General features: G+C 36.2%; 1 protein-coding gene across 18 annotated transcripts in view; it reads right to left on the bottom strand.

The window, feature by feature from the left end:
- Positions 1-13,204, bottom strand: part of DOCK3 (dedicator of cytokinesis 3) — a 220,724-nt gene that overhangs the window by 181,153 nt on the left and 26,367 nt on the right. For all 18 annotated transcript variants that reach the window (XM_074879567.1, XM_074879577.1, XM_074879568.1 and 15 more), the window contains exons 3-5: positions 8,627-8,667; positions 6,274-6,329; positions 2,091-2,187 (exon numbers count right to left, since the gene is read on the bottom strand). In XM_074879567.1, the coding sequence (XP_074735668.1) occupies positions 2,091-2,187; positions 6,274-6,329; positions 8,627-8,667 (194 nt within the window). The remainder of the gene's footprint in view (positions 1-2,090; positions 2,188-6,273; positions 6,330-8,626; positions 8,668-13,204) is intronic.

Genomic DNA, 13,204 nt, shown 5'->3' with positions numbered 1-13,204 from the left:
AGCATGATAAATAACATTAACTAGATTTCTTAGATGATTCTTATTACAGTTGAGGAATAATAAAAGTTTCTGCTGGTGCTGATCCAACAACAACCAAGTATTTCTATTTAGTCTCTTAATACATTTTAAGATACGACCTTACAGCATAGCTTCTAGCCTGAATACCATTTATAAAATCCTAATCCCAGCACTGACACATCCATTTATACACCTCTGTACACACTTCCTCAGGTTTCAAATTTATACTTTGTAAATGGGATAAATTTCTGTTACCCACCTAACAATGGTGTATATTGTTCTTTCACATCAGAAAGGCTATGATACTACATCAGTAGTCTTGAACATAAAAAAAACACTGAAGGTGGTCCAACACTGACAACTTTGTCTAGGAAAGCTGTGGAGTCTCCACTCACAACAAACCCAAAACCTGACTGGATATAGTCCTGGACAACCTGGTCTAGCTGACCCTACTTGAGAAGGCAGTTGAACTAGAGGATCTCAAGAGGTCTCTTCCAACCTAAAGAGTTTTCTGATTATTTCTGTATTAGAAAATTTTTTTTTTTTCTAATTTCAGGAAAAAAACCACCACAAAACAATTTATTTTGTACTCTGACCTTCTGACAATTTCTTCCTGTCATGGAACAGATGCCTCCTTCCATAGTTCTATGAAAACAGTAAATTCTTTCCCCTGTATTTAAGAATACAATAATGTTGTGTGCAATGTTATAAGTATAATGAGCTACAATAGAAAGCAGTCCCAGAAAGAAAAATCACTAAGTGAAAGTTTATAGCTAGAGCTTTCTCTCTCCCTCCCCTCCAGGAACTAGTTTTAACAATAAAAAAGAAACACATTAGTAGAAAGGAAGTGTATCTCATTCGTAGGTAAAATGATTCCCCTTCCTCCAATTCAATACTATTGTCAGTATTACTGTTGTCTTCTTCATCTGACACTGGGGAGAGAGAAAATCTTGCAGGAAGAAAACAGAAAAATTCCTTTATTCACATACACCAGAGTACTTGAAATGGAAAAAAAAAGAGAGTACTAGGTGTAAGAGTGGTATAAAAAAGTGTACATACCATGTGCCATGCCCCCCCCCCCCCCAATTAGATTGGATGCTACTTTCCAAGAAAATTTCTTCAGAGGCATATGATCCCTACAGAAGAAGTGGGAGCAACAGAAGTAAAACTAATTTCAAAATAGACTTGATTGCTTTTTGAAGGAAGTACAGAACATGGCTGGTTATGCCAGAGATACACCGCACTCATTAGTTGGATCTTCTCCAGTTTTATTTCCTAGCTATCTAACTACTGTCACTTCAGCTTTAAATAGGGAAACAAAGCTACTGCACCTCTATGTAGATGCATCTCTCTAAAGTAAGGAAAAAAAGGAAATTCATGCTTGTACCACCTATAGTTCTTGATCCTAATTCTGCAGTTATGGCTTGTAATTACTGAGCTAAAAAGCTAAAATGAGTTTAAAAGAAGTTAAAAATACTTTCCAATGTGCACATTTTTTATTTGCTGTTCTGTGAGAATTGGCCATTAAAAAGTAAGGTAAGAACAAAGATGAAAGCAGAAGTAGATGACATTATAGCAGCAAATGAAAATTATATAAAATAGATGAGTTTAAAATTCAATACATTTGAGTGTTTTATTTTAACAGATGAAGGAATAAGTGTACAAGAAGATCCCCAAGTTCTTCCTCTTTCAAACTCTAGATGCTAAAACAAATACAGACTGCCCTGAATAATTCTTTGAAGTCTTTCATGGGACTTAGAGAAGTCTTCCATTTTGTGTTACTAAACACATATATTATTTCTTACATATTGAAGAATGTTTTAAAATTGGGGGTTTTTAAACAATGAAGCTTTCAGATCTGAAGGCAGAATTTCAAAACCACTGAAATTTCCATCATAGCCCACACGAACCTCACATCATCAGTGATTCTGCAGTTAGTAAACTCCCCACTAGATAAAATGAATCTAACAATTCTTACATTGATTAGGATTTTTTCCTAATGGACTGAAATGCAAGCAACATATCTCCCAAGATATCTGAGAAGCAAAGTATGAGAAGAGTACTGTTCTTACCACATACAGCTGTTTCCAGAGCACAGCCCATTCCTGCAGTGTCGCTGTGACTTCAGTCACAACAGAATCTTCAAGTGGAACAACTGTTTCATATTGCCTATACAAGAAGAGAGGAAAAAAATTAGGAAAGGTACCCAGGAAAAGGTAGAAAAAGAAGTACATGTCAGCATAGTAATTTGTAAAATGCTCGAGCTTGAATTTGTTCAACACAAAGAAAAATATCTGAAGAGGAACATTTTGTCTGTTTTAACACTGAAGCAACTCCAGATTCATATCAACTGTTACTCCATTACATTCCACAAGAATCAGTTTATGTGAAGCATTTCCTAGTTACCTGTTCAAAATATATAATTTCATTCTAATCAAGGTCAATGAAAACAGTTTTCATGATTATAGCATGTTAAATTAACTTCCCTGTAAACCAGGGTCCTTCACAGTTTGTGTCCTTTCCCTCTAAGCCAACCCTTTTTTCTCCATCAATTAATATGTTAGCCAATATCACTAACTACCCAAAAGATCTAACCTTCCCTATCCAGAAGACTTTTTCAGTATTGCATATGAAACCCGAGTAAGCTATCCTCTAATCAAAAGAATAGGACTTGTCCCTTTTTGGTCAAGATCCTCCATACCCATTAAAAGAGAATCATAGAACAGGTTGGGTTGGAAGGGACCTTTAAAGGCCATCTAGTCCTACCCCTCTGCAAGGAGCAGGGCCATCTTCAGCTACATCAGGTTGCTCAGAGCCCTGTTCAACCTGACTTGGAATGTTTCCAGGGATGGGGCATCTACCACCTCTCTGGGCAACCTGTGCCAATGTTTCACCACCCTCAGTCTAAAAAATATCCTCCTTATATCTAGTCTGAATCTACCCTCTTTTTGTTTAAAACCATTACCCCTTGTCCTGTCACAACAGGCCCTACAAAAAAGTCTGTCCCCATCTTTCTTATAAGTATTGAAAGGCCACAATAAGGTCTCCCCAGAGCCTTCTCTTCTCCAAGCTCAACAAGCCCACCTCTCTCAGACTGTCCTCATAGGTGTCCAGCCCCCTGAGCATCTTTGTGGCATCCTTTGGACCTGCTCAAGCAGGTTCATGTCAGCAAAGCATAGCTCTATTTGATCACACTGAAATGCAAGAATGTGATAACTAATGTATGTATTATAATACCATTACATTATCCGAGCCATTAGCACCTTTACTTGCTCTTTATGTTGAATGCTATTACTGAAACAAGTGTCAGAAGGTCTATTTCAAGCTTTTGCTCTTTCAGCATTTTTTTAAAAAAAGAGGAAGAATTAAAAAAAAAACAAACAACAAAAACAACAAAAAAATCCAACACATTTCTGAAATACAGCATATCAGGACAATTTTCCATAAGACCTAAAGCAGCGGTACTGAAAAAACACCAGCTCAAAAGGTGGTCTGGGACAAGTAGTGTCAAGTGAGAGACAGCCTCTGCAACACATCCAAAACCATGAAGGAGAATCACCCCCCTTCCTCCTCAGCAGTACAACTGTGCATACAGTTATTCTGAAATTCTCCTGAAGGGAAGCTACAAACTCCCCATTCCATAACCAGTTTAGGCTATTTCTTCTGGTCTTTGTGCAGAGTTAAATGAGTGCTACCAAGTAAATATGTGAACAATGAAATGTAAATAATTCTGAAAGGTGTTGGGTTTTTGGTTTTTTTGGTTGGTTGGGTTTTTTGTGGGTTTGTTTGGTTTGGGCTTTTTTTTTTTTTTTTTTTCCTTAAAGAGAACACAGTTAATCATTTTTAAAAAGCCACACACTTCCATGGCAATATTTCCCTTTTGAAAATTCTTACTAGAAATAATTGTGCCACATTAGCTGAAGCCAAAAGTAACAAGCAATGGGGGAGAGGATGATGAAGTTGTCACTGTATGTCTCTATGGATTCTTGGAACAGAAAACTTAAAACCAAAGCTTCAATTCTTCATTTCCAAACTACTAAAAACTCATATTCGCATCAGTGACAGAAGTAACTCTTATATTAAGATCCAAAATACACATATACTAGAAACATCACTATTTAAAAACCTGTCATAGTCATACCAGGTATGCATTCAACCCACTAAAGCTGCGACCAGAAAGCACTTATTCATATCCATACATACATACCAGGAGACTAAGACAGGTCACAATTTTTTCTATTATTGTATCAGTGACCTTATTATTGCAACATTTTGTTGTGAGAAACTGAAACACTGACAGACACTTGGCATCTGAGACTGTGCTCTGTTCTACTCCTGCAATATTTTGGTTTGGTTTTTGGTTTGGGGGGTTTTTTTATTGGTTGTTTTTTGGTTTGCTTTAAATTTGGCTACAGTAAGACTAGGAAATCTCAATTTATGCTTTAACAAAGCTCCACAGAGCATGCTTGTGATCTGAAGTATGGCACTAAGAATATGATGAAAATCCCAACACCTATTCTTTAGCTCATATTCAAAGATCATTATAGTGGTTAAACAAAAATTCTGATTTGTATCATCAAAAGTTTGCTTGACATTAATGACATTAAAAATGATCTGACAACCCTTTCTAGCTGAAAACTCAGTTCTTTTCAGATCTCTGTAAAATGCCATTGCAGGGAAGGGATTCAAAACAGTTCAACATTCCTTTTAGAAATCACAGAAAACTAAAGAATCAAAAGGAATCACACAATACACTTTAGCTAATAAGGGGGGAACAATCAAAACCAAAGAAAGACATTCTTCTGAAGATTATTTTTTAAAGTGGATTTACAGACTTTTGTCATCAGTGAAAAATAAAACATTTTGGAAGACTAGCCTTCAACGGTATGGTTGGATTTAAAGAGAATGCACATCAGGACTACATTAAACCATGTTAATTCAATGCTTTGCATTCCTATAACCCTGTACTTCATTATACCCACATATTGATGACATTACTTCAGGTCTATGACTCAAATATAAGAACACTATATACCATGCGCTATAATTTCACAAGTGTTTAAACTGGTACTTTGAATATATTTTTAAATACAGGGACAGAATTTCTTTTACCAAACGATGAAATAAACATGATCTCTGGTTCAGAACTGTATTACATTCTGTTGTATCAATTGGTATACCAGCCTTTGATATTTATTTTTAAAAAGTACATCAGCCTTCCTAGTAAGTATCTAAATATCCTGAACTAGTTGGCCTTTACAAGTTCTGAACTAACATCAAGTATTAATTAACTACAGTTTACAGGAAACTGGTCTTCTCCCTAAGGAGAGTACACATTAGGAGTAGTCATTCTATGCTATATATATAATTTTATTACACCCCAAAGTTATGAAGAATCAGTATTACAGTTGCCCTTACAATATTTCCTCAGTCCCTTTCAGGATAAATATACAATTCAAGACTATGAGAAGTCACATTTTTCTACAGGTACTTCTCTAAATGCTACTTAATATGTTTTATCTTTCACATTTAATTTGTTGCCTTGGGTCACTGAAATGCTGCATTTATAAATCTCCCCACAGTGACCTTAATCTAGAATACGCAGATAAGAGCAGCAGTGAAGACACAAGATATTGATTTCAGTAGTCTCAGTTAATCTCCCAGGCAACTCTGCAGGTTATATAGGCTGCACATAGCAAAATCTCTGACCTCATGTCGCCATCAGCATTGCTATTCACATTAACTAAATTAAACCTACCTCTAGCAACATATGAACTATATACAGAGACAGTGAAGGTAACATATTTTCAGCAGAGTGTACTTCAGCCATTCTTGGATCCTTTTGAAAAGTTTCAAAGTAACATAGCTACCTTGTCAGCTATGTCTCAGTGAAAATCTGTTGATACACAAGATCCGATTTCTACATACTGGTGCCTCCGTAACAAATGGGAACATACAGAATTTTGCCAGTGAGAATGCAAGCACAAATGAAAAATGTAAACAGAGTTCTTTCACATGTGTGTGTTACAACTTTATGAGCAAAAGTGAACAGGAGTAACCAACAGAATTGATTCTTGCTATATCAAGAAACAAAAAACCCTAAAGCTCTCTAGAACTACATTTAATTTTCAAAACCTAATAAACACAAAAGACACAATGAACTAAAACCATTCTGTTAGTTTTAATAACTATTTCTTAGATTCCCTTCTCGATGAGAAGCACTGCAGCTTCTTAGCAAGAAGGAAAAATACTCACCCTCTGTTACTGACGATTGCCTTTTTCAAGTGGATATAGTTTGCAGGAAAAATCCCCTGCAAGAGAAAAAAGTTTGTAAGTTTGAAAAATATATTTGCAATTTTTAGCATTTAAATCCTAAGCCACAATAAATAATTGCCTATATAGCTATTAAAAAACCCCTAAAAGTCTAATGCTGTATCAAAGAAGCTGCCACAGTCAAAAGTCAACATTCAAATCAGTCGCAATTGATCATTTTAATCCATATTAGAACAGGACAGCACACTGAATCAAGACTCCATCTTGAAAGACCAATTTCTTAATAAGGAAGTTTTGCAAGTCTATTAAATAAAAATGTAATAAAAGATGCAGGCTGAGTACTTTTCATTCCCCAAAACTTCTGAAGTATTCAGAAACAGTGTTGTATGGGAAATATGCCCTGGTATAAAAATCACGGGTAAGTCAACTAGGACCAAATTAAAAGGTGTCACTAATCCTATGCAGTTGCCTTGGTAGGGACAAGATTGATTTAAAAAAAAAATATTTAAGTGTAGTCAACTGTCTTCCTACTGCAAAGACTGTGTGAGCCCCATAATCCACTAACAGGTGATGAGCAAGCAGGAAAAAGGTGTGACAAGTAGGAAGAATTCAAAGAACAGCTGGCAGTTAGCAGAAAGGAATGACTAACAGATGTAACTACCAGGAACATTTACCAGAGAGATGTAAGCTAGCCGGGACAGCCAGAAAAGTGGCTATTATACAGTCTGCAGCATAGCACCAGTATGCTTCCAGCCCAGGCCTCTGTTTCGGTACGCTACATCACATAAGATGACAAGGGTGTAGGTTTAAAAAAGGAACAAAACAAAAAGCCCACCACCAAATTTGTGCCTAGCCCCAATTACCAATCTTTCACTAAGGAAAGAAGTATTCTATTACTTGCATACCCTGGAGCTATTCTTTTCCTCCCTCCTTTCAACAAAAAGCTGTTTAAACCCACTTGGGTTAGCTCTGGTTATTTGCCTTTTGCTGTTCCCATGACGGCTGGATTCTAACCTTGCCTGTGCCATTGTGTTCTTGGTGATGAGACATGGGGAAAAGAGGGCATTTAAACCAAACTTTTCATAGCATTCCATTATCTCCGTAAAATGCACAGTCCTGAATCCTCAGAGCAAACTGTGTGTGTAATAACGGTAAGCCTGCACTTCAGTGGGGAATACAGGATCAGCATCGGTAATCTTCAGGTTAAAAACCAGCTGACAGCCTCTGACAAAAATGTCAGTCATCGACTGTGGGCTTTAAATTTTCTGAGATTTAAAACTGTACAATTTAGGAAGAAAAATTTTCATGGACGGGTTGAAAGGAATACTAAGTAAAGATGATTCAAAATGCTAAGAAAAAAATCCTTCTTTTTGATAGGCAAGACTGAAATCGCAGAAGGAAGAAAGATGAATCTAACAGGAATGGCTTCATCAGGAAAAAAAGTAAATGTGCATGCTTTCAGGCACACAATAATCTGGAAAACGAAGAACTGCTACTTCAGTTTCTTGTTTGGTTCACTTCCAGTTAATGCTGTTTATTTCTGTGATCCTGTGCTGGTTACCTAAGAAACCAAGGAAGGCTTGAAGTGCTCTCCTGTCAAAACTGAACATATACACAAGCAGACGTACCAATAAACACACAATGAATGTAGGCTTTTCCATTAAAAAGTAGTATAGTCATGAAAACGTAATATGGGTAACATTATATTCCATAATACAGGTAAAAATGAGGAATCTGGTACTCTTTAAATACAAGGTATATTTAAACCAAAAGACAATGAAGTGATGCTTACATAGAAGCAACTATTTACATGTTTACAAAAATATACATGCACTCACAAAAAATTCATATCAGAACAGCCAAAAAAGTTCCCCAAGAGCAAAACAGGGATATGACTGGAAAATAATCAAATACAGTGGTTAAACTTTAAAAATTTGAAAAAAAGAACAAACTTACAGTACCCTTTTTCATCAAACTTTTTTCAAAGTTGTCTTAGATTAATAATGTAAATTATTAAATGTGTTCTTTAAAAATCCTGAATTAAGCAGTGCAAGATCACCCATCTATGCTTTTCTTAGGGGAGTAGCATGGAGAGGATCAAATTGGATGAGATTTATAAATGCTGGAAAGATTACATGTTACATGTCAGGAAGGTTTCTGATCCTTTGGGTGACTAATGAGTGCTGTTCTCTCAATTTAGCAAATAAATCCAATCCTCCCACAGGAAAAGAGTTAGAGAAGTAAAATCCTCAGGGTAAGGAAAAGTTTACTGGGTTCAACAGCAAAACAGATATATTCTTACACTAGATTAAAAAAAAAAGGTATTCACACTTACCTTTACATTGGGCTTCTTAATGGAAACACCTCTGTACCAGCCTAAAACCAGACAAAACACACTATATTAATTTGTGGCATTGCTTACTTTAGACAGAAGCAAATGACTGAAAACTATGCAGTTACTGAGATCATTTCAAAAACCAGCTATGCCTCACATAGGTCAAACTTTTTAAAGGGTTTTTTTGTTTCAGTTTGGGTTTTTTTATTATTATTCTTTTGCTCTGCAATGATGACAAGCAATTAATAACCCGGAATGCTCCTTCCCACCAGGAATAAAAGCAGCTTAGTATACTTAGTCACTGTGCTCACAATCATTAGCCACTGTGGCAAAGATGCATTCAGTGCTCCTGCAGTAACTGTACTGAACGTTTTTCTTACACGCTGGTGGTACATGAGTCTTTGTAATGTGTATCTTAACAAAATCTCCAGACTTCAAAAACCTGTCCTTTTAAAGACAGGAAAAGTCATTATCATACATTTCTAATATTGTTTAAACAAATATCAATTCTTTGCACATGTCTGGTCTTATGTATGTCTGTGAGACTAGAGAACAGACTTTAGGATCTAATTTCACAAACCCAATTATTCTTGTATCCCCTATCAGTTAACACCCCCAGACAGAACAATAAATCAGGAGTAAAAGCCAAAGCTGCAAAAGCTACAAGTTAAAGAGCAGAACCAAATTACTCCTATTTTACACAGGTGAAAGTAATGTCACTCCATGCAAGATTAATCAGGAAAAAAGGGCTGAAAACACCATCCAGTTTAACAGTGGAAAAGGAGCACACTTCAGTCATCACTGTGGATGAGCTGGCTGTTCCACTCCATAAGACACACAAAACTGCCTTGAATTCTTGTTAAAAATATGCTGCTGTCCTCCTATCTGGGTCTAATGCTTCAGCCCCACAACATAAAGCTAACCGTTATGACCTGAGCCTGGAACAGGATCACGGGCAATGAAGAGTGCCAGGGTGCGAGCTCTATGGAGGAGGTCCGGCCACCCCCGGACATCAGAAATTTGTGGGCAAAGTTGGCCAGGCCCAGCTACTACACCATCAGCAAGTTCAACTGCCTGCACATCACGCTTCTATCTGCTGCAGCCAGTATTCAGACAGGCAACAACTCAAACTTGCCAAAACCCAACAATTTCATATAGTCTAAATCCACTTTCCATAAAAATTCCTCTAGGTTTTCCAGCAACTTCCTACTTTTTTTTTTCCTCCTTCCCCTGCAGAGGACAGATATAATTTAGTATCTGCAGCATTTAAAAGAGCACTAGGAAAACTTGTCAGTAATTTGCTATGGAGAAGAACAGAACAAAATAACTGTGTATTCTGTATGTCTTGGAAAAAGGACTTCATATTTGGCTGAATTATGATATGAGTCTTATTTAGAGGCTCAGAAGTGGGGAAGAGGGCCTTGAATTTGTTAAAGACAGCCTGCTAGTCTTGAATTATTATTTTTTTAAATGAAATCTGAGTCAATATAAAGGAAAATAATGAATTTAAGACATTTGCAAATCTTAGTATGGAAAATCCATCTTTTTTATTACACAACCTTCTCACACTTCTCATGAAGATAGAACATAACAAAGATTTATTTTCCCATGAAATTATTGCTTATATTAAAAAATAAAATTTTGGTTTCAATTTATTTCTTAGTTGATCATGCTTCACAGCAATCATATCAATATAAACATATATGCACAAACACCACATACAGATCCTTAAAATGAGTAATTTCTGAAACTCCACACAACTGTGCCTCCAACACCTGCTTTTGAGTAACAGATGCTACATATTTTTAAGGTCACAGAAAAAAATAAATGCATTTATCCTGTGATTCATTGTTACCAATATTAAATACAGCATGCTGCTAACTTCTATATTCGAGGAGTCTGTACCTTAGGAATAAACATACATTTTAAGCTTTAAGACAAACGGAATGGCAAACTTCTCAGTAAATGTAAAATGGCAAACTTCTCAGTAAACTTCTCAGTAAAAAAAAAAAGTGGTTTTATCTAAGTTTGTGAACAGAACTGTAAAAGTTAGAACAAAACCCAATAAAGCAGGTGTCTATTAATGATTTAGATGTGCAGGGCAGGGGATGAAACACTTCCAAAAAACTACCTTATTTTTGAGTTTCCTGTTCTTAATCCCAAAACAAATCTTCAAAGCCGAAAAGGTATGTTTACAGAGTTGTACACAACAGGAATGGAAAGACCCCTGAGAAATCATCTAGCTCATCCAAGCAAAGTCTCTAAACCTCTCCTTGCAGATGTTTAGTCTGTTAAAGTGTCCAATGATTAATTACCTGGACTGAATAATACAGCACTCCTTGCCTGTAGAAAATGATCTATACAACTTCCACAAAACCTGAATTCCAAGGTATTTCTGCACAATATTCCAAGGAAACAGAGTATATTTCTGTTACTCCTACTCCACACAGACCAGTTTGAAAGTGGTAGTGTTGCACAGGCTTCTTTTTAGAAGAAATTTCTTCCACTGATCAACACTGGCCAAGAAAACTGCATATAACAGTAACATTTTGGTATAGTACTTGAGAACCTAAAATATTTAAGTCAAGGGGAGATTATAACCTGAACTTTCTTCACTGCTATTTGAATCCAGGATTTTTTCTTTTGGAGAATATGGAAAACATTCTGTCGACTTCCCATTTTGTAGGTATTTTTATAAATTTGAAAAGTGGTATATTTCCCTTTAATCTTGTAGACTGTGCTCTCCAGATCTTAGTTTTCGTTTCTTTTTAATTTTTCAGAGTGGTATAATATTTTTAGAATTCCCCTTCTCTATTTTAAGTTTCACAGAATCACAGAATCATCTAGGTTGGAAAGACCTTGAAGATCACCTAGTACAACCATTAACCTAACATTGCCAGTTCTCAACTACAACATATCCTTGAGTGCTACACCATATCCTTTCTTCCAACTCCATGCAAGACACATTAGAAAGAAAAGCTCACCAGAATCTGAAAGCACCAAGTTGTAAGATGTAATTCCTTATTTGCTTACAATGAACATCACAAAAACTCATTCGTTATCTCAAAGTAAAAGCTATGAGAAGAGGTACAAACGTTTTTTTTAAAAACACATTTAGAAAATTGCATCTGCATTATTCACTAAAATGAACTAAACCTTCATTCTGGAATTAGTCTTAAATAGATTAATATTGATCTAATCATATATTTTAAAAAACATTTATTTTGGAGGATTTAATCACGATAGTCATCAAATCCAGGCAGGTGCTTCAGCTAATAGTGCACTACACAGACCTCAATATTGACTAATGTTTTTAGATGTTACTGTACTACAAATAATTAATTGTTAATACTTTAGAATTATGGCATTCATTTTCTAGTGATACATGCCCTTTAAAGAGTACTGACTTCAATGAAATGGTGAAAAAGATGGGATTTAAAATGAAGAAGCCGAAAAACAAGGCTTGTGAAGTGACAAGAATTTTGTGAATAAATTAATCCGAAACAACAATCATGAGTATTCACAATTTGAACAGATTACCATCTAGTAATTATTAGTAACTAATAAGAATTTGAGGACAGATGAAGTTAAGGTGTAAGACCACAGCTAGAACACCTACAAATCTCTATAAAGACTGTGCTTCATGCACACAGTGCATCCCCCCATTTCCTTTCCTGACAGCTAAGAATATTCTCAAACTGCTTGACCTAGTGGATGACCTAGGGAAAAGAAGACAGATAATTCTAACTGTTTTTCAAAAAATGAATCACCATACTGGGTCTGGCTGGGATGGAGCTAACTTCCTCCACACCAGCCTGTCTGGTGCTGTGTTTTGGATTTGTGGCTAAAATGCTGCTGGTAAGAGACCAACACTTCCACTATTGCTGAACAGTGCTTGTAACCATGAAGGCTTTCTCTTTTACCCAATGTGCCACACCCAGCGAGCAGGCTAGGGGTAGGCAAGAAGTTGGGAGCGGCCACAGCTGGGACAGCTGACCTGAATCAGCCAAAGGGATATTCCATACCATATAACATCATTTACTGTAAGAACACCAAAAATTAGTCTAATAGAACCACCATTCTAAGCAACATCCTATTCAGGATAAGACAGAGACCATGAAATATATCCCAAACAGGTCTGATGCATTTTAAGTATTACATCATAGTCAAAAATAAAGTAGATAAAATGACCAAGACATCCTAGAACAAGCAAAAAATACCTTCGGTGATACAGATAACACTGCAAGAAAACTGTTTTTCTCTTTCTTTGTTCACGCAGGAAGATAGGCACAGGATGAGCCTACTGCTTACGCCATAGCACAATAATGACTAAAGAAAGCACTGTTCCATCTGAACATTTGTGAGAAGCTGGGGATGAATGCAGCCATTTGGCCATCTTAATGTTGTGCTGACATGTATTTCTGGGTAAGTGTCATGACAAAGCCAGGTACTTGATAAATTTTGATGAATAGAGGTGCAAATCTTTTTGTTTGCTTCACAGAAACCGACAGTATGATAGACATAATGCCTCAGTAAAGCAGAAACTGTCAGTGCAGGAATTGCATACACTTTCCTAAT

Source organism: Strix uralensis, chromosome 10 (genome assembly GCF_047716275.1).
Source record: "Strix uralensis isolate ZFMK-TIS-50842 chromosome 10, bStrUra1, whole genome shotgun sequence".
NCBI lineage: Eukaryota > Metazoa > Chordata > Aves > Strigiformes > Strigidae > Strix > Strix uralensis.
Note: the sequence above shows the minus strand (reverse complement) of the source record. Positions and strands in the feature narration are given on the sequence as shown.